Below are 27,934 nucleotides of genomic sequence, written 5' to 3' on the forward strand. Positions count from 1 at the left end.
GCTGCGGTTAATTGGTACGACAGTAGCAAAGTGCTGTTTTCCATAAACAGTTCAGCTAAGTACGTATTAGGATGCCATCGTGGAGGCTTGCAGTGAATTTAAAGATCCAATGCAGAACACTTTCCTGAAGACTAAAGGCATGTTTTTATGTTTCTATCAGTCACTAAAACAATGGTAAATGGAGCTTTTCTGTTATGTGTCTCATGCTGATGTTTCGAATATTACACATCGCTGATAGAGCCATATTTGCGCAACAGTAAGTGCCACATTAGCTGGGAACTGGGTGTATATTATTTTGGCGGATTTAATTAAATCTAGCGAAGGGGGCTCCTCAGCTGTGGGGGCGCGCTCGTCGCTGCGCTCTGAGAGGAATGCTTGGCGGCGGAAGCTCCGCTAATCGAGTTAGCTGCGATAACAGGGGTGGCAACCAGCTTTCCAGGAACATGGTCTCCTCTGAGCGTGCACTCTGAGCAAGTGGGTTTCACACATGCATCCGCACGCAGATAAGCACGCACGAACGGTGTGACGCACCTTTTCTGTTTCCTGCGTTTTAAAAATGCATGCGCAGTGCTGTGGGTCTTCGGATGGTAAATGTATAATGCATGTGCACGCGCTGAGGCAAACCTATTAATACATTCATCTCAACATTCACGGGCTGCTGTCGCTCACTCGCTCTGTACACGCAAGCCTAATAGGTTTCACTTTCACACGAGTTTACGTGTTCCTCTTTCTGCAGATTTTGAAATGACTCGCCAAAGCTTCTTGCAGCTCTGGCGAGTCATTTTGGTAGGTCAGTAGGTGAATGCCGCCTTTGGTGTCTGGCCATCTTGTCTGGTTAACATAAATAGACAAACACGCCCTCTTAGCTGCGTAATGACCTATTTCCAGTATCTAAGTTTGGCGACCTGTGTCTTTTTCTGTTCTGTTTATGTTTGTGAGGGTGACACGTGATTTTAAATACAGCTCTTAAAAGCTTAGGCAAGTCAACTATGACTTCAATTACTCATGAGTAAGTTTCTAATGACAAAGTTTCTCATTCATAAATATGTACGGACACACATACAAGCACAAGATTTTCAAGAATACTGACTCACTTAAAATCTAGCATTGTTTTTGTTTACGGCAGATAATAAAAACCTGTGTATGCGCTACACTGTCTGCAGTCTGATTTTGCTGGATTCTCATACTGTCTGTGTTACAACTGCTACATATCGCCCCCTGTTGACTTGGACATAACATATACGCACTGGAACCAGTTAAAAGTGAAGCGACCAACATTGATCATCACGTTGCAGTGTACTGCTCTCCCAGGAAACCTTTGCAATCACTTGGGTTTCAGTTGGACCTGATCCACTCGCTTAAATGTTGGAGACCAACTGAAATTACCAAAAGCATTGGCGTCTCCCAGCAAGAGGATGTGCCAGCCAACTAGCAAAAACTGCTCAGAAACAACTTGAGGAACAAGTCAAAGAGGCCAGTGCATGGACCTGAACTCCAAAACAATCTGGATCCACATCCAATCAAGCATCCGTGGAATGCACTGGAACGAAGCGTATCCACAGACTCCCGCTCCGCAACCCACAGGATCTGAAGAGATCCGCTCTCAATCTGCAGGTGCCAGATACCACAGGACAACCCCAGAGGTCCTGTGTCCATCCCACAGTGAGCGATGTATATTATTGTAAGTCCAACCAAAACTAGCAAAAATTACTAGAACCTGTAAAGCTCAAACCACAGAGGATATTTCAGCTGTGTTTCGACTGACCACATACACTCACATTTTAAGTCAATCCAGTTATCTGTACTAGTGACATGAGAGCCAGACTTTTTCTTGTACTCTCCATCCATAAACATAGGCTATTTTCCTCCGTTTCACTCATTTAACTACAGCGATTGTGTTTACAGCTGTGCAAGAACTCAATAAAGTGCCTAAATGGAAAAGGAGAGAGAGAACTGAAGGTATATCTATTTAGGCCACGCCTTCTAGACAGAGATGGTGTGAGTATTTTGTTTTTTTATGTCTTTTTGTCACATATCACATTATAATATAGAAAGAGACCAAAGACTGAAAATTTCTGCAGGGTAAAGGTGGACGCACCACCTTTCTAGGTGTAAACCCAAAAGTCAAGACAGAACATGTATAAATAAACGGCTTCAAGCTCCAGCTTCACATCTCGTCTATAGGATCCCTCTCCATCCTAGCTCCTGTCACTCCGTCTCTCCTCCTCTACGCCCTCTCTCTCTCCCTTTGCTGGCCTCTCGCACACAAAGGAAGGGGGAGACAGAGGTGGAGGATGGAGGGAGGGGAAGAGAAGGCACAAAGGACTGGGAGCTGTGGGCTTGCCCTGGGGAAAGGGAGGGTGAAGGGGGGTATATGTGGGGTAACAGGGGGTCAAAGGGGGGCCACAGAGGGGTGTGGGGTAGATAGAGGAGCTGGGGGTGGGGAGAAACCTGAGAGGCAGAAAGCCAAAACAGGAGCTGGGTGAGAAAGATGGGGAGACGACGGTGGGAAGGGAGGGTCTGAGGGTGAGAGAGCACAACACAAGAAAGCTTATAGCTGCAGTGATTTCTCCCCCCACTTTGAAGGGGGTTGGCAGTGGATTTGTTCGAGAAAGGGATTTGGTTTGGGAGAGTCAGAAGAAGCTAGGATTTGATGAGATTTACACTTTTTCTTCAACAGGAATGCACAGCCACCATCTACTAAAGCTTGTGTAAGCGTTTTAGCCACATGTCTTTGGGCTTTTTTAGGCAGAGACCGTCTCCATATTCTGCCCTGAGTTTTTTAAGGCAGCAACAAAAGCTACAGCCAAGTTTTTTCTCAAGTCACAAACAGACAAATGTGTCCTTTTTCCCCGCTAGACAACACAACAAATGATCAGATGCTAAAAATCCAATTAAAGTTCTCACGTTGCGTCAGCTATCGAGGTTTATTATAGTGGGAGACAAGCCAAGTTCAAGATGTCCAACAGAGAGTGATATAAAAAAACACCATATTCAGCATCAGCATGAGTGCAGGTGTTTATTGGTCATGTACACTTTTAAAGGCCACTGTCTGCCAGTGAACTTTGTGTGACTGCAGTCATTATGATTTCGCCAATAACAACAAATTGCACTTCATAAAAGGATCCGATAAGTATGCTCTAGAGCACAGATAAGCAATTGATTTTCCCAAGGAGGCAAACTGGGACTGTGGTAGCACCGATATGCTGAAATCACTTCAGCTTAGTGGTGCAGCTCAATTCATATGAAGACATGTGATGTGGCGCTGTATAAATGAAGCTGAATTTAGTTCTGCCTACTATCAATTTGATGTCTTTATAAGCTTATCTGCATCGTCCTACAAAATAGTCCCAGTTTTTTATTTGTTGCCACTTGGGAAAATTAATTAGCACCTCTGACAAACCAAGCAAACTTCAAAAAACTGAAATGAAATAAGCTAGTCGATGATACTTGTCTTGTCCGTGCAGTGTTCTTCTATCAAACATTTCATTTCCAGAAGTCTTCAACGTTGAACTCCCGGCAAGGAAACAAATAAAGCACACGAAATGTTACGATATTAGAAATAAATCAGTATTGTTGTTTATGCTATGACGCCGTCTCTCCCTTGGTTACAATATTAGATTTAACATCCCTCATTTGCATTATGTCAAACGTCCTGCAGCAGCCCGAGAGAGCACCTGCTACTGTCTGTGTAGTTATTGGTCTTTCAGGCTGCAATCACACAGGCCTAGAGAGCAGTCACTGATCATCTGGCAAACACTGGTCATGAGGATAAAATGTGTGTTTCCCAAGCGGATGGAGAGAAGATGCTGGAGGTAATGGCAATTGTTGTGAAAACAACCACTAAAGCTCCAGTCATGCAGGCCTAGAGACTGGTGAATGACTCCCTACTAGCCACTGGTAGTAAATCTCAAAAAGGTAAAAAAAAAAACAAACCAGCAAGGGAGATACTCTACCTGTAAAATGAAAGCTGTTTGTGTCGCACTTTTCACAGTTTTTCTACCATTTGTAGAGTAGTTGTGTTTGTAGTCACGCTTTTCTTGCAAATTATGGGCATTTTTGGAAATCTGCTAGCAATGAAAGCACTGGACAGGTTTTTGGGGGCAGTGCTCAATTTTACCTGCCAGAACCACTCTGGGAATACTCATTTTTACTTAGCAACCAGGGGTTGCCAACTGACCAGTCTCGAGGCCTTTATAACTGAGGCCTCAGATGTGTGTTTTGGAGGTCAATTATGATTTATAATAAATGAAAGTAAGAAAGACCAGTGAAAACTTCAGGCTTTTATCTTATTTAGTTTTTGAAATATTCATGTTCAAACATCACCTCAGATTTGTGTGGAAAAAAAGTGAAAAGTGAAATTCTATATTGAGCAGCAAATATGGATATATGGAGCTAAAAATCTATAGCACTCATAGCTATAGAAATTTGTGCATAACTCAGAGACGGTCGAACAGAAAACTTAAAATTAGCAAAAAGTTTGAGCTGGAGTGGCCCAGGGCAGACTTTCCCCAGTTTTAAAACATGAATTTTAAGGCCTTTTGCTATTGTCAAGATTTCAAATCGAAAGTAACTGTATAATGTCTTGTATTTTTATTGATATTACACTGGTCAGTTGCAGAAAAAGTAAAGTTGAAGGCAATCAAACCACACATATGCACAAAACTGTCTAATAATCACACATCTAGTCACTTTCCTCAGCAGCTCTCCTCATTTGTAGCTTTGTTTGTGGGCGGCTGTTGTACTGCATTAAAAAGCTATGTCAGCACCTACCCCGCGTAATTCTTTCTAAAAACTAGTGCAACCCCATATTGCCTCCATTTGCTTAAATTACCACAACCTCACACTAATCTTGCACCATCTAACCACCCCTAACTGCCTAAAAGAAAAAACACTGCGGGGGGATCAGACGCAGGTGCGCACATTAACACAAACACCAACAGACGTTCAAGTATTTAAGTAGCTGGCCTATTAAACGTGTAGTAACACAGACACGCAAATATGGAGCCCACCACCGGAGAATTGTGACGGTTGCGTAATGCAGGCCAAACCAACAAGCCCGGCAGTGAAGGAGAGGCATCTTTTGGCTCTGTCACCCTCTACACACACAAACACAAATAACAACACAGCCTAAAAAAGAGTTCACACACACACAAACCCAGTGCCCTCTTTTCACATGAGCGTTATATAACCCAGAGGAACACTTGGTTTCATCACGTCTTTATCTTGGCTTTATCTCGACTTCCACTATGAGATTTCTCTTCGTTCATTCTTTTTCCCCCTTCAGTCTCTTGTAGTAAAAAAAAGAAAGAGATTTTTCCCCCTCTCTCTGCCAGCTGTTATTTAAAAGCATTAAACAGCTTTGATGCTGTAAACGTGTGTGTTTAATGTGCTTTATGCGGCGGCAAAACGCCCTCGTAGACCTCCAGGAAGTGGATGATGTCAGCTCCACCTCTACGATTCTTCCCTACGCCACTCCTCCCTCAATGACACTGCTGATGATGACAGGAGGAGGAGGAGGATGAGAACAACGACGATGAAGAGGAGTCTCTCCCCCTCCCTTTACTTCCTGTCCTCCTCCTCCTCACCCACTGCTTCCTGCTGTCCTACCCCCGGGCATCCTGACTCAGCTCTCACCACCTCTCTTCCTCTATATCCTGCCTCACAGTCTGCTCTCCCTTGAACCAGAAGCATCGTTTCGTTTTAGTTTCATCCCAGTTGAAGTGAAATTAAACATGTTTAATTTAACATGTCTGTGCTGGGCCACTCATATGTGGATTGCACACGTTTGCTTGTGTTTAAAAGAAAGAAGCGGAGGAGTACGATGGTGGTGAAAAGATGCCAAATCCCAGCGTCTGTGTCCACAGACAGCATTTTCTTTTTGTGCCCATGACCTTAAATTCAGACCGCTTATTGTTGCTAGGTTACAAAAGCCTTCTTCGTCAGAGTATTTTCAATTATTTACAGCGGTGATACTCCAAAAGGACAGTAAACGCATGTCAAAGGCCAACCGCCTCTTTTTTTCATTTTGATTGGTTGGTGAGAGAAAAGTGAAAGTGATGAATGCAGGTGGAAGAAAATACATTAAAGGCCTGTGGACACGAGCCTTTGATAGGCCTACCCTAAACCCAGTATCAGATAGTCACCTGCTGCATAAAAGATGGAGCTGAGTAGTAAAAGCAGCATTTTTCCAAGCCTATCCAACTGAAATGTCTGTTATTCACCTCACTTTATAAGCATTTCTAATGTGTACATATCTGAGCCGTCATTCCTGTTAAAATTAAATTTGTGGCTTATTCCACTCCATCAGCGTCTGCAGGGCTGTGCTTTTATGGTGCACTCTCTCTGTGGGGTTGCAGCCGAACATGTGCCACTCATCTACCAGGTCTTAAACTAGATCCCTGTCCAAATAAACCATCTGGCAAAACTGGTCCCAGGTGCTCCATGTGGAATTGTTTCACTTACAATGGGCCAAAAAGTGGAGAGGGTGCTGCCAAGCTCTATAAGTCAAGCGTGGTGACATCATCATAGCGTTAGATTTATTATTGCTATTTGGAGGTGGCTCTCTTGGACTCGAACCAACACACTGAGGGGGGGAATTCACACAAAAGGCTGTCAGTCACGCCGAAACTGGGCCTGGGCCACAGTGCGCTTTCAGCCTTACTCCACATACAGCACCCAGCCTGTTCCTCTGGGGCTTGTATAACAGTCAAACAACTTGGCGTGAAAAAAGACGCATAAACTGGAAGGACGTAAAGAAAGAATGTTATAAAATTATAAAATAATCAGAAATACCTACGATCTGATTAACAGGCTGTCGTGCACTCACACTCGATCTGATATCATCCTGTTAGTGTTGTTCCTGGATCAACAAGACTAATGTTGGTTCAATCACAGTGCGGTGCCGTCACACTTTTGCAACGTGGAAACATTGTGAAACACCCCATAACCGTAACCCTCACCACAATCACATCCTAACCCCCGACCCTAAACGCTCCCTGTTTGGGTTTTTTTCCTGAGTGGACATCAGCAGGTTTTTATCCCCCCAAAAAATCTATGACATCATAACAATGTGATTGGTCAGGTGTAACGTTAATCCTGGACAAGCCTTATTATGTTGATACAGGAACAACACCAACACAAGCGTATCAGATAGACCTGCACTCACTATGGATGGAATTTCATAAGATAGTACAACTGCATCTGATACACGGTCATCCTCAGGAAGGTGACCAAACGTACCAAAAACAATACAGTAAATAAAAAGACGAATGCAAGGCTTTCACCTGTTTTACAGCGGCAGGGTGCCGGTGCCAAAACTCTAACTCCAATACTACACCACATTAGGGCTGCCACGATTAGTCGACTAGTCACGATTACGTCGACTATCAAAATTGTCGACGACTGATTTAATAGTCGACGAGTCGTTTGAAGCTTTGCAAGATGACAAAAGCAGCAGGAATAAGTAGTAGGATTTAAGAGTGTAATAACGGACTGAAACAGGAGATGGCAGCACTGCATGTACAAGGATGCCAGCTGCCGTTAAACACCAAAGAAGAAGAAGCTGTGTCCCAGAATTCATAGCGCAGCCCAGCTCAGTTTCCAACAATGGCGGCAGCTAGTTAGTTTTAATATTACTCTTATTATTCTTTCTGGGTCACAAAATAAACGTTTTCAGGCGAGAATGTAGCTGTGTAAACCTCAAATATCTGTTCAGTTTATCAAGACACCACATATTTTCAAAAGCGCTCCGGCGTTTTCGGAGACGTCTGTTACCCACTAGCTCGATAGCTAGCCGGGGGCTAGGTTAACTAGAGCGTGTGAGAACACCTGACTCCCGGCAAATTGTTTTCAAACCCACCGCTGTCTTTCACTACTCAGGTTAAATATATATAAGTCACTTAGATAACTTAAAAAGGTTATTGTTTGGCTTTTTTTAGTATTTTATTTGTTCCTGAGTAAATCGGTTTGGCTGAGATTAAAGTTATAGTTTTTACACAGCTGAATAAACGTCAAGCAGACAACTGATTATCAGAAGTGTGAGATGCTCGAGAATATACTCCGGTGTCCCGTTATATTTTAGATAGCAAGGAGTTTATTAAACTTCACCGAAACAATCTGCAAATTTCATAAAAATTTAACAAACTATCATCTTGTCTTTATTTTGAGTTAGCACATACCTTAAACACTTAAAGCTGTAAGCTAATGATAGTTATATAAGAGCAAATGCTGCTGGTGCAGTAAGCTGTACGTTTTACGTCCAATGGATGCATGATCTGATTAGTTGACTAATCGCAAAAATAATCGGTGACTAGTCGACTATCAAAATAATCGTTTGTGGCAGCCCTACACCACATAACTGCTGGGCCCAAAATTCAAACCACCGATGTTATTATCTACGCAAGGGGCAAGAGTCCCAGAGTCTGGCAGCCATGATTATCTTGGAACTGAAAAAAAAGTGAATCTAAGGCCGTGAATCTAAGGCTGGCTCTGCATCAGCACCACAATATTCATCACTTTTGCACATGTCACACATTTCCAACTAAGTACACGTGAATCTGCACAGGTATACAGCAGCACAATCTACCCGACTATCAAGTCCTAAGTGACGACACTGAAAACAAAAAGTACTAAAAAAACATCTTCTGCTCATCTAGCTGTTATATTTGACTGCTTCTCTGGTTCTGCACATGCGGTGTCCGCTTCCTGTTGCAAACCACAATCTGCTTAATTCACACAGGTTGATCCATTCATGGTTTGATTCTTATACAGCAGTAATCTCTGCATTTCCTTGGTTAGTACTATCTGCAGTTTGACTAACCTTGTTGACACCACTCTGGGTTTGATGCTGCGATGCTGTTTCTTATTTGAACTACAAACCTTCCTGTCTCGCTTCCTTCTCTGAGGCTCTTGCAGCTATACTTTGCTCAGCATGTACGTGCACGTGCATGTGCAAGAATAACGGCCTTAAGCAAGGCTGCGTGTAATGTGTAGTGAAATCATGTTTCTAATGGATCAGATTCATTGCCAGCTATAAATGCATGTAATATAGCAGAGCTGGCCGAATCACAAAAAACACTGCAGGTGTGTGAGGCTTGGCGAGCATGTGTGCATTTGTCCCTACACGAGTGGGGGTGTTTGAGATGTATGCTAGAGAGTGTTTCAAGTGTGAAAATGAAACAGAACTGGTGCAGGGTTAGGTGCGTGTACACCTAAATAATGGTGTTACATCTGTAAAACAGAGACGCTTATGTGTGCATGGCTCTAGCCTGGGCCCCAACCCTGACAGTGGTGAGAACGGCAAAACAGAGAAAGATTTATATCAGTAAAATAGCAGAACTACATTTTTTTCTCTGGTACATGCCTCGTAAAGGCATGCGAACAGCAGGGCAGAACAGAGAAGAAAACCTTTAAATGTATGGAAGTTAAAGCGTATTCAAGGCCACTTAGCCTCTGGTTCAGCCTATGGAAGCTATACACATGCAAAACAATAGCCGACTACAACGTAAAATCTCTAGTGGAAGACAGACAAGCAGAGCACAGAGAGAGGTTTCCATCATGGCTAAACGGTTCAGTCATGCACATCCCATTTGTCACTGCGGAGCTGGCAGGTAGAGCTAGCGCTGGTAGTTCAGGCTCTGGGTAAAAGGTGAAAAGTCTTACCTGAGCAGGTGGACACTTGCAGAGGCCAGGTGCAGACTGCCTCCCTGCAGGAGAAAACATGCCGATAAACACAATGGATCTGACGAGAATCTGTCCAATTACTCAAAAACTTTGATACTAGTATAGATCAGAGCCGTATTTCTGTTAGGAGTCAGATACCAATCAATGTTAGTGCTGTTGATGGTTTGATAGAACATAGTGCAGAATAATTTTAAAGCGGGTTATAAGTCAGATACCATGAACAAATACTGGGTGAATATTAGAGTCTTTTTAGTCTATAAAAGTGACTATTAAAATATTTTTTGGAAGTTTGGAATAATCAAAAACTGCATGTGGCAGCAGTGTTTTAGCAACTGCTCTTAATTGCAATAACCATGCATAAAACTATTAGGGGTCTATGAGCATCCTTCATCACTAAGGCGTGTTTACCATTTCCGTGCTGTGGGGCTGATGCACTTGCTCATTCTTGCCTGCAGTGTAGCCAACCAAACTCGTGGCCTCAGTCGGGCGCCGGCGGCTCTTTAAACACGTCGCGACAAGGCTTAGCCATGCTCCTCACTTTGTCCCTGTGAACAGGAGAGGCATACATAGATCAGTTTGTGACAGACATCTACAGAGCAGCATTTTAACACAGAGATTCAGAGGCCTATCTGCCTTTCCAACACTAAAGTCAGGGAAATTAGCAGATGTTATTAAAGCCCATAAATAGTAAGACCTGGACTGAAAGTGTGGCACCATCTAGAGGTAAAAACACGCTCTTACATTTCACCAATTTGTCCAAAAAATAGCTTGGAACAGCAAAGTCCATACAGAAAGTGACAGAACCTCTGAGGTACTGGAAAAACTGCTTCTCTGCAAGTATGGACATAAAGCTTTAAATTCATGTTGACTTCATGGATGACGATGGCATGTGAAGGATGTATGTAAGTAGTAAAATAAATAAATTGTACAGATTTTTTTTTTGATTGCAACTTGTGGTTACTAAATTGGTAAATGGTTGCCCTGATTTGGAGGAAGACTCACTCACATCCACTTTGGATTGCAAAACGAATGCAGAGGTGACCTTTCTACAAACAGTCACAGTATGACTTGGACTGACTGCAGTCACGCTCAGAAAGGCTGTCGAATGTTTCATAAATAAGTGTGCGCTGATATATTAATGAGGACAGACTGCCAACGTGTTATTATCAGTCTGAGTGAGCACAACATGAGGAGACTCGACTCAGCTGACTGCCAGTTGGTTGTATTCTGGTTATATTCCTAAAGAACAGGAAAGTTGCAGAGCACAAATGTAATTGTTAAATATGATTTTTTGTCCATGTAGATGTCAACAGATATGTGATTTTCAATGATTTATCACAGTCAATTATCAGAAACAGACTCCATGTAATTGCAAACTTGATCCAATTCAATGGCAGACCGATAGCAGACGTATGGCAACATTTATAGCAGGTTTTAAAGTGACATAACTACTTGAATAAAAAAAAATCGACTGACCAAGTTTAACTCTGAGGATATCATTTGCTGTTTAAAAGGGGAAAAATCACAATATATGATTTGCAATACTTGGGATATTGTAAAATGTTAAAAATTGCATCCGGGGGTGTGTGGCGATTCCCACCTCTAATACCCTCTCTAATGCATTGCATTGTGGGACTTAATATTTAAACCTAATTTAAATTCAATTCAATTTAAACAAAACAACACTGTGTTTTATATTGTAAGGTAAAGACTCACAATAATACAGAGAAAGCCCGAGCAATCAGACGATCCCCTATGAGCAAGCACTTGGCAATAGTGGGAAGGAAAAACTCCCTTTTAACAGGAAGAAACATCCAACAGAACCGAGCTCAGGGACGGCCAGACATCTGATTGGCAGTGAAGGGAGGAAGACAGGACAAAGACACGCTGAGGAAAAGAGCAAAAAATAATAATAACTAATGATTAAATGCAGAGTGGGGTGTAAGCACATAGTGAGTGAAACTGTGTTATTATAGTTTTGTATTTTCTTATTAGTTTTTATTTCATTTTCTTTTTAATTTTTGTGTTTAATTCAGTTTAGTTTCAGTTAGTTTTCAAATTGGGTTTTCTTTTTTTTCAGTTTAATTTATTGTTTGGACAATTTCGGTGTTTTTTAATTATTATTGTATTTATGGTAAGCATTGACTCACGGTCTCACAGACATAAAGTTTTAGACTCATATTGAGTTTTAAACTTTAGTTTACTTTTAGTTAACTACAATAACCTTGGAGTGAAAAAGAACAGTGAAAAGTGAAGAAGAAACACTCAGTGCATCATGGGATTTAAAGTCATAAAAGTGTAGCATCATACAAATAGAGACATTATTTCCCATGCGGGTTTCCAAGGAATAAAAAGGGGCTGATGTTAGTTGTGGGGGGGAAAACATTTTTACATTAAAATGAACTATTTTTAGACTGTTTTTAGTCTTTACGTCAGAGTTGTTCGCATCCAAGCTAGCATCAACATCTACAGTTATTGAGGCTAAATAGTGTAACGACACCAATCTGGAAGTTAACTTAAACTGAACTGAGTCCCCTTATTTAAACAAAATAACAATAACAACAACAACAATAATAAATATGTTCGGGTGGTTTAACACAGCCGAGGCTGCCTGCTTCAGGATGCTTCATTACAGACCACAGCAAGTCCCTGTGTGACCTTTGTTCGCCTCGCTGTATGCAAACAGTCATAGCTGAGGTCCTCTCACGCAAATATATTCATTTCCATACGGACATAAAAGTAACCTACTCAAAGGTGAACCTCTGTCCTGGGTTGCCCTCCAGTGGCGGAGTACCCAAAGTGCTAAAGGAACAACAGGGAGAGGGGTGGAGACAAAAAAAATCCAAGGGGAAGAAAATTCAAACGCTCTTCCTGGTAAAGAACCCGCCACAACTTCACCACATGACATCTCAGAAAGAAAATGCGACACTCCTTCTGCCGACACCAGCGAGCCCCCCTCCTCCCTCCCCCATTTCATTCAGCTGGCTCTTATCAGCCACCCCCCCCCCCCCCCTCCCGTACTAATGACCAAAACATATCCCAGTGACGCGCTGCATTTCACACCCACGGACACGCTCCGTGGTCTTTTTCCTTACATTTGCAAATGTGTTAACGGAAATCGGCACACGGTGATTGCGACATCACCAACTCCAGACGTACCTTCCTGTAAACTCTGCCTTCCTTACCGTAGAAAACATGACATCACCAACTTTAGTTTGTATATGAAATTGGCTCTTTCTTTCTTTTTTAAAGCAGCTGTCTGCAACATAAAAAAGGGGAAAAAACGCAACAAACCAGCAACAACATCGAAACTTCTCCACCTTTATCACTGCAAACTTGGAGCGGTGCAGCCTATTGCTCTATAAGCAATTACATAATACCATCAAATTATGTCCTTATGGTTAAAAAAAGAAGGACACGTGAGGCTACTACAGCCCACAGACCCCACAGAAATTCCGCCTTTCTGCTGTGCAACATTTTCAGTTTGCTGGACTCATTTTCTAGAAGCAGCTCGCATTTTTTTACAAGGTTAACGAAAGAGGACATTGTAGTTCAGGTTGTTTTCAATGGAGTCTCGCCCCCCTACAATTAGGTATAAGGCCAGCATGCCTGACAGAGGCACGGAGAGCTTACCTTCTGTGTGTGATCCAAAACGTGCTGGGGAGGTGCCGCGCTGACTCTGGCTGTGAAAACAGTGGAAAATCTGCAAAGTAGCCCATCTCCTTCCACGACCACGGGATGACGCAGACCTCTAAAAGCCCTCTCATCTCCCCCACTGACGAAAAATAAAATACTAAGCCTTTCCATTCAGCGTCCGTAATAACGCGTTTAGGCGCAAATTATGACACGGGGAAGCACTGCGCACGCAGAGATCGCAGACCCCCCTCCCCGCCCCCCTCCGGCACAGAAAATGTGGATGCGTTCGCCCATGGGCAAGGCATGACGAACACACTCATCAGTGATGTTGCATCTTCACAGTCATATCGCGTTTCTTTTTCCTTCATCTGAACACCATCGTGTTAAGAAAAAAATCGCAAGCTGGTGAAACCTTAAAAAAAGCCTCAAAGACAGCGGGGGGGGGTTGCAATGGGGAACGGACTCCCCCCGCCAACAATCATCCAGAAAGCGCTGCTGATATCCGTCTCATGGACAGCAACGGTGCGAGTGATCCGAGCAGGGAGTGCGTAAAGAAATTGCGCAGTTTTTATTCCATTGAAACGGAGACTCTTTCCCTTCTGTCCCCGCTGAAAGGCTCTTTCCCTTCCTCCTCCCTCCCTCCGCTCCCTTTCTCTCTCCTTCTCTCTCTTCCCTCATGCAGGTTTATTTTCAGTGGAAGAGTCTTGGACATTAACTGCCCCGCCTCCACAGTCACTGGCAAACACACTGTACAACTTGCCCAAATTCCATTATTAACTACTATTCGATCGCGAACAACCGAGCCGCAAGTTCCCGCCCCCCTCCTCTCCTCTCCTCTCCTCTCTTCTCGTAAGCATTTGGTTCAAGAGTCCAGCTCTCAGCTGGGGGAAGAGTTGCTGGAACCGAATGGGGCCCAACGAGTTGTAATCTTGTCAGGTGCCTTACACTTCCCAAGAAACGGAAAAGTTGCGCGCAAGCATGCCGGGAAATCAAATTAGCGCAAGTCAAATAAAGCCAACTGAGATCGGGTTGGCTCTCAGGAGTTCTTGAGCTGTTGTCAGGGCTTCTCCAAACGCAGACAAGCAACAGTCTGTGTTCAAGAGCGAGACTTGTGATTAAACACTTCCCTTCCTTGTCGTCTAAAGAGTTCACAAAAAGGTGGATCCTGGATCCTGTTTTCACCCGCGCTGAATAAATGCTGCCAACATTTCTTCAAAGTGTTTTAAATTTAAGGGGATGGGCAGATGGAAAAGCTGCCTTCTTAATTAATACTCCCTTTCCAACAACATTGCCTCTAAAATCCACTGTGGTGATGCAGGGTCACCAAGATGAGCAATATAATCTGAATCCCTGTGTGCACACATCGCGTCAGGGAGGAGGGTTCATTAGTACCACTTGTACAGTGTTTCTAAAACGACTCCACAGCACATCAACATTCAAGTTTACTTCAGCTTAAGCTCTCATCCAAAAAACAAAAACCCACCTCCCAAGCCTGATATTTGTTACAATCAGGATGGAGAATCAGCCAATTTGAATTTGAATTCCATGTGCTCACCCCTCCACCTCCCACCCAACTAGAGACCACCAATGCGCGCACACACGCACACACACACAGACCTAGGTCTGATAAAGAGGCTCTTAAACCTCGAGGAAGTCTGTGTTGGTCTTTGAGGGGGACAGTCCTTAATTCTGAATACAACCTTGAACTCAGCTTCCCTCCGCCCCTTAATGGTTCCCCCTCTCTCATTACTGGAATCATTCTTCCTCCCAGCTTACTTTCTCCAGGGTCCCTTCTCTTGTTTTTCTCGCCCTCCCTTTCAGGAGTTTGGGCCGAGTCCTTTTCCAGTGGGGAAGTCCGGGGCTTCTCCCTCTCTCTCCCTCACAGCGCTGACTGACTCCAAACGTCTTGTCTGTGAAGCTTCATTAGAATTCATTTGTTTGAATGGGTTCATTTCTCCTTCACCCACTGGCCCCCCCCCCCTCCTCCCCTTTTTTTTCCAAGCTCGGGAGACATGCATATTAGCATAAAAATGTCCTCTGCCTCACCTTGAGTAACTGCATTGTTTTCTTGCTTTTTATTTTTTTACACCGTGGACACGTTTCTGCATACGTGCATGTAAAAACAAGACAAATTTGATTTCTTGCACATTTCTATCAACGTTATTTTGGTTTAAAGGTTGTAAAACGAATGCAATTGGTTCATATTTTCATGACTGTTAGAGCACTAAGTGTGAAAAAGCCGAGAAGGAATATATCATGACCGCCTCATAAACACTGGAAATATGCAGTGGAAAATATGTGAAGCATTTAGTACTACATTCACATATACACAGCCCGCTTAAGCCAATAACACAAACAATTCTAATCTGCACTAGCCATTAAAATAAATTTGCGGGGTGTGTGGAGGAATGGGGTCAAATCTTCCACTAATAACTGTTCAAACCTCCTTTAGCAGAAAAGACAAAGGAGGATCAGACCTGCACAATGTTCAGAACAAACTCTGAACCATTACTTTATTCAAGACTGCTTCAGCAGGGCCACATTGTCGTGGTGTCTGGTGTTTTGAGGTCATTCCACAGCCTCTATATTGTGATAAACATACTATACAGTAAGACCTTTAAAACGTGGGGTCATCAGGTCACTTTGAGCTTCAGGTGGAGGATAGCCACTCTGACATCATACTGTAAAAATGCTTACATCTAAATCATGTTGTCTTGCCAATGACACTATTTTCCTTGCAACCGTGCACCATGGTATAGAACTCTCCCAAGGCCCATTAAGCAAATACAGATAACATTAAATACAACACATTTGTGTCTCACAATAGTGCTGTATTTTGCTCAATATTGACTTTGATAAAAAGGTTGACCTCTGACCTTAATATCAAAGCCACCAGGATTGAAACTCAAAGAGTTTTAGTAGATGTACGTATGGTATGAATTTGTAAATCCTACATCACTTCATTTTTGAGTTATTGCATTCACAAATTTGGATGCCTATGCCTCCCCCCCCCTCCCCAAAATCACCATGGTGGGGTAACAATAGCCCATTAGCCTTTTATGGCTGAGGGTTCAAAGGATTTCTTTACCTTTTTTTTTTGCCAATTTTGGATATACAGCTGAATCTAAACAGCCACTATTCCTTCCAATCATGCTATTCTGCGCATGCACTTACAGACCAGACCTGTCTACTTTTTAAAAACACATAAAATAGATGTAATAGCTCATCACGTTACCAAGGAATCCACTGAGCACACAGTCAAATGCTTACGTGACCCAACAGTCACTTGATCCAGATGTTACAAAGAAGTAGGCTTCCAGTAAGCGCCGATACCTCACAGTCGGAGATTTCCTGTGCATGTGTATGTAGACGGTGGTGTGTTAATGTGTGTGTTTCAGCAGGGTAAGAGGGGGTCAGCATGGAAAGACTGATGGAGGTCTGTGGAGAGGAGTGCACAGTCGGTCATTTTAAGAGCAGAGAGAAGAAAAAGGTAAAAAAAAAAAAAAGAAATAAGAGAAGGAGAGCTTCCAGAAATGTGTCTGACCTGCTTCAAAGAGTCAAAGAACGAGTCGAGCTCAGGTGTAAAATCCTACTTTATATAGAATTCACTTTACTGTAGAACTCACATTTGAAATCATTTCAGTCACAAAAACAGATAATAAAAAAATAAAATAAGAACTACTACACAATGAATACCTGAATCTTGCACAGAAACAACGTTTTACAGTCAGTGTGTGCGTGATTGTTAAAGCCTTCAGTTGTCCAGGCTCATGAGAAGAGCAGTTCCTCTCTTGATCCAGTGCTCTGGAGTCACAGCTCCAGATTTAAGTTCAACGCCGACAACAAAAGACGCTCGGCCTGCCCCACCAGCACGCACCGGGTAGTAGTAACACGGACACAGGTACGTACCTTCACACAGAGACACACAACTGAGTCGGTGAAACCACAAAGCGGGACAGAGAACAAAAACAAAACCCAAACTAAGCGATTTATGGATGAACATAATAACACAGGTGACAAAAAACCACATGAAAATAAATAAAGTGGAACGTAAAAAAAAGTTTGTGAAACGAAGTAAGGAATTTCACTCACTCTTGGCCATCTTCTTGCGGTTTTCCACTGGTTTGAAGTGGATGGTGGGTATAGGACAGACCATCTGCATGGGTTTAGCTTCCACCAAACAGGAGTTGCTCTTGTCCCAACCCGCTCCCTCTAAATACAAACCTCTGACAAAGACTCCGTCCTGGAGGGGCCAAAGAGACAGGTATGGAAGGCCATGAGCAGGAAAACGTGGAAAGAACATGGATTATAAATAGGTAAAGGGGAGGGGGAGTGATATAAACACTCGCTCGGAGGTGACTTCTTGCATTAAAGAAAACATGACTAACAGCTCTGCCAAGGAATTAGATAATGAAACGAGGAGAGGAAAGAAGAGGGAAGAGGAGAGCTGCAGAAAGAAAGATGGATGGCAAAAGGTGGTGGTGGTTGGGTGGCGGGGGTTACGAAGAAGCTAGAGTAGAGGCAGAGAAAGAGGAATAAGAATAAAACAAGGGTGGCTCAGAAAGGAGGTGAATGGGAAGCAGTAGGTCATGAGAGAGAGAACATGGGAACACAAGAGTGGTACAGAGAGGACAGGAAAAAGGAGGGTGTGAAGGAGGAGAACAGAAAGAGAAGGCGGGGGAGAAACCGGACAGAAGGAAAAAGAGTCAAAGCTAAAAAAAAAAGAGGGAAAACATCAAGTTAAGAAATGATAGAAGTGCAGACTGGCACTGAAAAATCAAAAAGAGAGAAAAGAGATCAGGGATAGAAATTAAATAATTACAATGTAAGAAAATATGACCAATCAAAACATTTTACACAATCTATAAAAAAACCCAAACATCTAAACGTGAGTGTATTTGAGGGATGAAAATAGAGATGCTGCTTTGAATGAAAATAGATTGTTCTGGGAAAAACACAGCCAGTGTCTGAGTGAAGATGAAAGATGTGATGTAAAGCTGTAATGACAGCTGAAAGCTAATGGATCAGAAAAAGTAGCCCGGCGGCAGATTTGTGTCATTTTCTATACAATTTTAAGAAATAAAATGTGTCTCACCTTTGGTGGGTAAAGGAGCTTGCTGTCATCTACAGTGGACACTATAAACTCCCAGGACAGCATGTCTACTGATATCTGCAGGGACACACAATAGAGTAGTTTTCATCAAATAAACACTGCACAGCAAGCAAAGTAGGGTGTCTATATTATGGGTATTTTATGTGCTGTGAAATTTAATCTCTGCTGTTTAATCTTCAGTGCTGGAATCACGATTCACTGGGTTCAGCTCACAAAACCGTCTGTTAAAACAAGCTGAGACACTCAAAAATATATGGCCATCAATCACAAAGTGAGCGGGATTACATAACCGTCTCCTGTGCGCATGTGGTTGTGTGAATGCTCACGTTGCGTTGTCGAGCTGATGACTGCAGAACAGCAGTGAGGAAACCGTTGGGAAAGGTGAAACCGGACAGCCAGAACAAGTTGGGGGGCTGGGTCGTCTGTGCCCAGCGTGCAAACTGATCGACTCGCTGGCAAAGATCCCTGGTCCACGCTGCCAGGGGTTTCAGTGAGGGGTATGCCTAGAGGAGAGGGTGGGTGTGAGAGACGATGAGTGAGACGTGGAAAATCTACAACCATTTCATGCTTCCAGCTGTTGGCAGCTACTCAAAACAGGAACAAGTTCTGTTCAGTGCAGTCACACTGAGCACTGATGGCCTGTGGGTCTCATTAGCACACGAAAACTGAACTGGTGAGTGAGAATTGAGAGGAAATGTACAAGGATGTCTCAGCATGCTGGCATTTTCCAATCTCAACAGGAAAACTTTTACTTGCTTTGACTGATTTGATAATACATAAAGACTCGCTGGGATCTAAAAATAACTGACCAAAGCATAAAAGTGATTGTGATAATTGGTTTTATTATTGAATTCATAAAAAGTAAGTAACAATGACCTGTTCTCATTTCCAACTCCACATATTTCTTATTAAACTCACCGGGACTCTATTTGCATGATTCACAATTCTAAATAATCACTGTTTCTCTTACACTGCAGCCCCTCGGTTCATCCTCTGTGTGAAACAAGCTGTTTTAGCTCCCTCAACCCTCCTTTAGACTGGCTGCCCCTCACAAAGCCACGGGTGGGTGGGCCTCCTGTGTTCACAGCTAGAGCTGTATGCCTGAAACAGCTCTATTATGAAACAGGAGCGCCACCTCCTCAGAAGTAGGAATTAGTGGTTGCATGGTGATTGGTTTGATTTTGATTTCTTTGCATTTGGCGACCGACTACAAGTAGTTGCAGCAACTAACTCCGAGGTTTAACTCCAACCCACATTGTTACTGGAGGCCAAGCTAATGCCATCCACAGTAAGCATCTGGCTAGACATCGTGTTTCTAAGATTTTCAGGGCCGAGTACAATAACCTCAGTTTAATCTGCATTTAGAAGCAGAAAGTTAGCGGCCATCCAGGTCTTTATGTCTTTAAGACATTCCTGCAGTTTAACTAATTGGTATGTGTTATCTGGCTTCATAGATAGATAGAGCTGTGTGTCATCTGCATAGCAGTGAAAATGTATGCTGTCTTGTGATGATACTGCCCAAGGGAAGCATGTATAATGTAAACAGAATTGGTCCTAGCACTGAACCCTGTGGAACTCCATAATTAACCTCAGTGTGACGACTCTCCATTTACATGAACAAACTGGCGTTTATTAGATAGATATGATACAAACCACTGCAGCGCAGTACCTGTAATACCTACAGCATGTTCTAACAGGATATTATGGTCAACAGTATCGAACGCTGCACTAAGGTCTAGCAGGACAAGCACAGAGATGAGTCCACTGTCAGAGGCCATAAGAAGATCATTTGTAACCTTCACTAAAGCTGTTTCTGTGCTGTGATGAGCTCTGAAACCTGACTGAAACTCTTCAAATAAACCATTCCTCTGCAAATGATCTGTTAGCTGTTTGACAACTACTCTTTCAAGGATTTTTGATATGAAAGGAAGGTTGGAGATTGGCCTATAATTAGCTAAGACTGCTGAGTCTAGAGATGGCTTTTTGAGTAAAGATTTAACTACAGCCAGCTTGAAGGCCTGTGGTACATAGCAGATTATTAGAGATTATATGATTATATTTAAGATTGAAGCATTAATTAATTAATTAATTCAAATTTTGTGAAGAAATTCATGAAGCTATTACTAGTTAATGTTGAAGGAATGGTTGGCTCAACAGAGCTCTGACTTCTTGTCAGCCTGGCTACAGTGCTGAAGAGAAACCTGGGGTTGTTCTTATTTTCTTCAATCGGTGACGAGTAGTAAGATGTTCCAGCTTTACAGAGAGCTTTTTTTAATAGAGCATCAAATTGGCTTTCCAGGCTAAATAATGATTTTCTAAATTAGAGAGACACCATTTCCTCTTCAGCTTATGAGTTATCTGCTTTAAGGTAAACATTTGAGTGTTACACCAGTGAGTCACGTACTTAGAGGAGCTACATTATCTAGAGTTGTACACAGTGAAGAAGTAGAGATATTAACAAGATGATCAACATCTGTGGGAGTAGTGTTAAGCTGCTCTGCACCGTCTTGGCACAAGGCGTTGAGGAAGATAGCAATGGATGAATTATATACTTTAACTTAGTTACAGCGCTTTCAGAAAGACATCTACTGTGATGAAATCCATTTGCCACTGCTGTGTAGTCGATTATTGTAACGTTATTGGGAAATCATTAGACAAAAGAGGGTTTTCAGAGTCTACATGGATGTTAAAGTTACTCACCCACAATAATTATTTTATCTGAGCTGAGCTCTAAATCACATAAAAAGTCTGAGAATTGGGAAAGTCTGAGTAAGGTGGACAATAGATAACAACTGGTTTTCCAGTTTTCCAGCTAGGGTGGACAAGTCAGGCTTTCAAAAGAATGTAAACTCTGTCCAGGTCTTTGGTTGATTAACAAGCTGGAGTGGCCGATTTCTGCCACAAACCCCACCTGCGCTTCGATGATTCTAACAATTAGTATAACTCAGGGGCGTTGATTTCATCAAACTGTAACCAATCAACAAAACCAATCAATTTGTTGATTAATGATTAAACTATAAAAAATAAACTATAACAATAACAATAAAAAGAGCTACATCCATTTTTCAGCAATCAAACCTCAAGTGCAACCAGACCTGGTCACCATCTTTGAAGGAATCATTTTAAAGACATCATGGCCTTAACATTTGAAACTATGATTTTGTTTAATGTGAGTATCCACAATTTTAAATATGACAGAAAATAAGGAAAAGCAGAACAGACGAGCTGTTCCTGTATTAGTCATATCCCCTCATATCCATTTTTTTCAGTACCTTATCAGTCATCTTATCTGCAGTAACATTAAACACAATGAAATACCAAACACAGCTTTACAAACATAAATATCTGTATAATGAAAGGCGTGTCACGTATAAATTAATGCCTCAGATCAAAAGAATAAATGCTCGCGAACCACTTTTTCTGTCAGTCTACTCACTGATTTAAAAACCTTTTATTCAAAAGCATCAATTACAACAATGGGTTAGTGTGACAGACTCCGTCACAGTTCTCTATAATTTCAGAGAGTGAAAATAATCAAAACACGTGTGTTAGCTGTAACGGTAAAGATATAGCTGGGAAAATGGCCTATAACTTTCCAAAACAATAAATATCAGCATGACTCAGTAATTCTCCATTTCAGAGAAACTTGCTATTAAGCCTTTCAGCATTGTCACTGATGTTAAAGCCGCTATATCTGCCAAGAAGGGCTGTCATAGAGTAAAAAGACCAAACAGATGCCTAGGTTGAAGATGGATGTAATAATTTCACTGTACAATACCATCTTAGCAACATTGATAAGCATAAATCTTATTGATATATGTTTCCCGTTGGCCCTCACGTTCACAGACGAGCTAAATGCTTTCAAAATGTAGGCTTCATGTCTGGAAAGCCACCAAGCCTTTATTGACAATATACAATTTAATGATTAATTCAAGATGTCTCTTAGGCGCACACACATTCATTATATGGTCGTCGCACATACGCACACAAATACAGGCAAAGGCTTGTGAGGAAACCAGATACAAAATGGCCGGAGACAGAGAGGCAGGCAGGCCAAAATTAAAGCCATGAGTCTGAGAGCTCAGAACTAATGACAGGCTGCTATGCCAAGGAGGGGCGGAGAAGAGAGGGATGGAGGGACGGAGGGATAAATAAGCAGGACACTCTTTGAGGGGCTGTAGTTGCTGCCTGGATCAGATGAAGCGTGAAGAGAAAGAAAGAGAGCAGAATGGAGGTAATACTTCCAACATATAAACAGGAATGAGATACAGACAATGAAGAATGGAGGTGGACAATGACTGAACTAGTGCACAAAATGAGAGCAGGAGGAAAACGAGTAAGCCATAACTGAAGTGAAAAGACCAAGAGATGAATAAAAAGCCAGGAACGGGAAGAAATATAAGGAGAGTCGTCAGGTTTACAAGTGATCAGCAGAACAGAGGCGCTCAGCTGGAGGCAGCAACTCTAATAGCTATCCAATACTCCTATAAAAGGAAATAGATACACACACTCACACAGACACATACGGTATATTGAGCTGTATTAAGCTCCTGGCTAGAGCACAATGAGCTCAGGGTCTTTTTAGGAAAGTGGAGCAGGCCTTGGAAGGTTTACTTTGCTTATTACACTACGATTAGTTCACAGACACTGGCTTTGTTTGGCTGCTGAAGCCCGAGGTGTGCTCCACCTGACTAACAGCCTCTCACAAATACACCCATGAGCAAAAACACATACATGCTTTTCATCCACAGCTCTAAGTCAGACACTTGAATAAAAACATGAACTGCCCTTACTGACCCTTGTCAGTGGACACACACAAACACACTCTAAACACACACACCGACACTCCCTTGTAGTCAGAAGCCTTTCCAGCCTCTTGACCTGGGCTGACAGCACCCTGTGTTCTCTCCCCACTGTAAAGAGAGGTCCAGTGATAATGAAGCCAGAATGGAGCATTTGGACAGAAACACAGCTGGAATACAGCCAGAGCCACACTGAGCCCATCTGTGTGTGTGTGTGTGTCTGTGTGGACAGACCAGAACAATAAATGTATGTCTGCGTAGCCAGGCAGGGTGACGGATAAATACACATTTAATAACAGACCAGTGAGTGAGCACAGAGACAGGCATGCAGCTGTTTCAGTGGCTCAAAGCAGATTAGATCCGTGCTGATCGGATCACAATCACAGGGATCAATAAGTGATATGAGTGCAGAGCAGACATCTGAAGGGCCTCTGTCAAGCAGCAACACACCAAAGGAATCTGTGGTAACTATCTCAGGGAGAGGAAGGCTTAAAATGCAGATTAAATCAGAATATGTAATGGAAAAATAAACACAGCGCTCTGTCAGTATTGAAATATTATCTGCGACCCTTATTCAGAAATGCTTGGTCAGTGCTTGATTATACAGTACAGCACGGCCAAACCAAAGAAAAGTTACATTTCTCTTCACAGTATGCCTTTAATCATGCATTCTGTTACTGAGTTTTACTTCAGTTCTGATTCAGCAAAATCTTCTTTGGCTTTTCATGTGCGCCCGATTTTCCAATAAGTAGCTTTCTCAACACTATTGATCTTAGCAGTCCATCCTCATTGTAGTCTGTCTATCAACTTTATGAAGTAAGATAATCAGAAAGTACCACATGCAGTTTCACATCTGTCATGACTTAGAACGTGTGCTTCACACATAGGACGTGTGAGTGCATCTATTTATTTTTAAACAGTGAGAAGCCGTCTTATGCAGCTGAGAAAAGATAACCAGTGAATGCACATTAAGACAGTGGAGCATATTTGGGTTAATGTTTTTTGTAACCTCAATGAACTTGTTTAAAAGTTTGATTTAAGCTTTGTGTGAGTGATTGTTGGTGACAAGGCAGTCTAGAAGTCTAATCTCATAACAGGTCTTTGCATTTCTACAACCCCCAAAAACGGACCCACAGTTGAAGAAAAGTGCATTTGATAATCTACAGTGTCCTTGTTGAGCTAGCAGAGACATATACAGAAGAATACATCTGCATAAGGAGACTGACCCAAGAAGGAGCCAACTGGCACTAACTATCCTGCACTGGTAGCTGTAATAAACTGTGTGCATGTGTGTGTTTGCACCTTCTCCCACAGCGATGGTACACGGGCATCATGGATACAGTTGAAAATCTCCTCCAAGCTGGGTGACATCACTACTAAGCCTTTGATCCCTTTCTCCAGTTCCACCAGAGATGATCTAAAACACAAACATACACAGTTACAGTAAAACTGTGTCAACTGTGACAAAATGTGTAAAACATTTGATCGATAGGTGTTTAGCAGTAACTAGCATTGAGCCTTTTGAGATTCTTCTTCTTCTTCTTCTTGCACATAAGCACAAGAGCAGGATGGTGAAATCCAAACTGCGTCTAGGACAGAAACAACTGCACTGTAATACTAACGCAGCTTCAGCTGGGAAAGCTGCACAGACAGCATGCTAACACAAAGCTAGCCGAGAACCTAGACTGATGTTAGAGTTGAGCGCATGCTGAACCCAACTCAGCACGCAGAGCCTGAACTTTAGCAGGTAACAAAAGGAGTGATAAGAAGTCAGGCTTGCAGCGTTGTAGCATCCATTTCTATCTGTCTACAGTAGAATCACTTTAAGGTGTCTTTGGCTGGTTTTCAACATTGCTTTGTGTTGTTGGCTTCGTGTTCATATGCAAACACTAAAAGAAAGATGCCCCTGAGTCCTCATTAGGATTTGTGCTGGTACATGTAACTGTCATCTAAGGTTTATTCTGTAAACTGATCTGAAATGCATCGTCTCATAATGACAAAGCAATGTAATGAGTAACGTAATTAATTACTTTTTCTGGTGAGTAATCACGAAATGTACTTTATGTTACTTTTAAGACAAGTAACGAGTAATGTGTAATACATGACTTTTTTTGGAATAACGGCCCCAGCACTGCCTAAAACACATCTAGGATTATTAGCGCTCTGCGACAAGACCACACCATGTTATACTTAACTTATTCTATCAAGTACACAACTTTCTGTTATTGATTTGTCTTTAACAACACTGGTAAATGGACTGATACCTATACAGCACTTTTGTACTCAATCACATTTATATTGCACTTCATTCTATGTGTTTTACTACTTCCCACTGCTTAACTGTTCCACATAGACTCACTCACACTGATGCATGCATCAGGAATTCAGGATTAGTACGCTTTAGCTCCTGAGCCACAACATTAAGTTAAAAATAGAAATACATAGCATTGTTTTATAACTTAAAAAAATATGAATAGCTGACCCAGCCAAAAATAAATATGAATTTCTGCTTTTTTAATTTCTGTTATCGTCTTCAAACTGGCACAGAGGCTAATTGGAAGGAGTGAAAATCAAAAAAAATCAAACATGTGAGAGATAGCACTTTTGTTAGCAGGGTCTGAATTATTCAGTGAAAATAAAGTGCAATTATTCAGCTGTGAAACTGCACAATTTTAGCCTCAGATTTGTTTTTCTACCTGATGGCATATGACACCTACATTTAACTCATTTGAAACTGTAGATTTACACATCAAGGTACAATAAAACACACACACACACACACACACACACACACACAGAGTTCATACTTAATGGTGCTCAGCAGAGAGTTGTATCTCTGGATCTCTTGCAGCAAGACCACATTAAGGGGTGAAGGGTTGTCCAGCAAGAGGGTTCTCATGCCCTCGCATTCAATGTATTTTGGGATCTTTCCACGAACATCTGTCAACAGCTCTAATACCTAGAAACACAAATAAAGCAGATATAACAGGTTCATTCCCAATAGTAAAATACACACTCCAGGAGAACCAATATAAAAGTGGCGATGATGAGATTTTACCAATTAGACTGTTCACACTACTATAAAACGACAGCATTTAGAGCACAGAGACAAACTGCCAATACCTCCAAGAAGGATCCTAAGAGATAATGTGCCTTTAACTTGACTTTAAACAAAACAGAAATAATAAACAGAGCTATATCTGAAAGCAAATCCATGCACGGGTGATTAGATATAATCAGATCCATCAACATTCAAAAGCAGCAGCTAAGTGGGACCAGCATGTGGGACTTGTGTTAGAAGCAATTTAAAGTTGTGATAAATGCTCTGATCTTGATCTTGCACCACAACAGAACTCTGCTAATAACTAACAGAACACTGTTTTTTTTTAATTTAATTTATTAAAAACAACAAAACCCGCCTGGGAGCTGGACTTAAACCTCCAGATCCCAGACGACCTATGGGAAGTTAGTGTTAGCAGGATCCATGAATCCTCAATCTATATACGGCATTGTATAATACAGTTTAAAATTCTTCACCAGGCGTACCTAACCAAAGCTAAACTAGCCAAAATATACAATACCTCCGATGATAGATGTCCAAAGTGCAAGCAATCACCCGCCAATATTAGCCATATGTTCTGGACCTGCTCTGATTTGAACGGATTCTGGGAATTAGTTTTTAAAGCTCTTTCATATGTGTGTGGGAAAACAATTGATCCTAATCCTAATTATAAATAAAGTTGTCAAAAAAAACAACAAAACCCAAACAAACGGTATAATGTCCTAATAACACAGTTTCAGTTTTACAGAATACAAACCTTCTGAGTCCTTTCCTTAAACTTCAGGGTGAAGCATAAGCCATAAAGCACAGATTCCCAGTTCTGTATCTTATTACACTGATGACTGTTAGCCAGTGTTATGTAACTATATGGATGTCTAAGCATTGCTGGGAAGAAATCTGTCAAATATGGCTGTCTGGAGTCATGCAGACAGTCTTTTTCAAGCAATTACTAACCATTAACTGGAAAAAAGAACATTACATTTCCCATGCTCTACTACACATACTTTTAAAGAGAGATGATGCCATTCAGGCTATACGGCCCACTACACTGATTAACTGTTAAGCCCAGCGTTAAAAAACAAAACAACTTTACTCTTTATGCACATTATTACATTTTGTAGTTTCACTCATAGAGTCATCCCTGTTCTCTCCTCCTCCCACCTTGTTTCACCCTCACCTTATCTTCTCTACTACCCCCAGCAGCAGTCTTGCTGGTAACCTGGGGTTGCAGGGAGAGCAGGGTGTCAAACACTGTCTTAGTCTCAGCGATCTGGCTTGCAATGTCAGCATTAGGGTGCTGGCCAAATAGTTCTGGATGCTCTGTGGATGGCATCCTGTCGATATATTCCTTGTATAAAGCCTGGGAACCGTCACGAGGGATGTAATAGTTGGTTAAAGTTGATAACCTGACAGAGACAAAGGGGTTAATAATTATATATATATATATTATATAAAATGCCCATCAGCATAATAATAGTGCAAAAAAGACAACATCATCATAATACATACGATAAGATTAAGTGTTCTGTTGGGAGCAGCAACATGATGTGGTAGTAATTTCCTGTGCTTCAGATTGCCTCAACACATTAGCAAACAATCGTTCTACAACTACTCCTTCGTGAATGGAGTACTGGAGGT

At 41.9% G+C, this 27,934-nt stretch overlaps 2 protein-coding genes across 6 annotated transcripts in view; both read right to left on the minus strand.

Moving 5' to 3' along the window:
- The window catches only part of kdm6ba (lysine (K)-specific demethylase 6B, a), a 117,507-nt gene extending 103,537 nt beyond the window's left edge, over positions 1–13,970 (minus strand). For all 4 annotated transcript variants that reach the window (XM_087837690.1, XM_087837691.1, XM_087837685.1 and 1 more), the window contains exons 1-3: positions 13,318–13,970; positions 10,093–10,229; positions 9,664–9,707 (exon numbers count right to left, since the gene is read on the minus strand). The gene's annotated coding sequence lies outside the window, so the exon portion shown is untranslated. The remainder of the gene's footprint in view (positions 1–9,663; positions 9,708–10,092; positions 10,230–13,317) is intronic.
- Positions 13,971–16,895: 2,925 nt separating this feature from the next.
- The window catches only part of dnah2 (dynein, axonemal, heavy chain 2), a 73,817-nt gene continuing 62,778 nt past the window's right edge, over positions 16,896–27,934 (minus strand). For both annotated transcript variants that reach the window (XM_087837692.1, XM_087837693.1), the window contains exons 82-88: positions 27,474–27,702; positions 26,043–26,194; positions 24,538–24,652; positions 18,760–18,936; positions 18,416–18,490; positions 17,413–17,563; positions 16,896–17,229 (exon numbers count right to left, since the gene is read on the minus strand). In XM_087837692.1, the coding sequence (XP_087693818.1) occupies positions 17,075–17,229; positions 17,413–17,563; positions 18,416–18,490; positions 18,760–18,936; positions 24,538–24,652; positions 26,043–26,194; positions 27,474–27,702 (1,054 nt within the window). In that variant the 3' untranslated portion in view covers positions 16,896–17,074. The remainder of the gene's footprint in view (positions 17,230–17,412; positions 17,564–18,415; positions 18,491–18,759; positions 18,937–24,537; positions 24,653–26,042; positions 26,195–27,473; positions 27,703–27,934) is intronic.

The sequence above is a fragment of the Neolamprologus brichardi genome, chromosome 3 (genome assembly GCF_056152115.1).
Source record: "Neolamprologus brichardi isolate AB-2024 chromosome 3, ASM5615211v1, whole genome shotgun sequence".
NCBI classification, from domain to species: Eukaryota; Metazoa; Chordata; class Actinopteri; order Cichliformes; family Cichlidae; genus Neolamprologus; species Neolamprologus brichardi.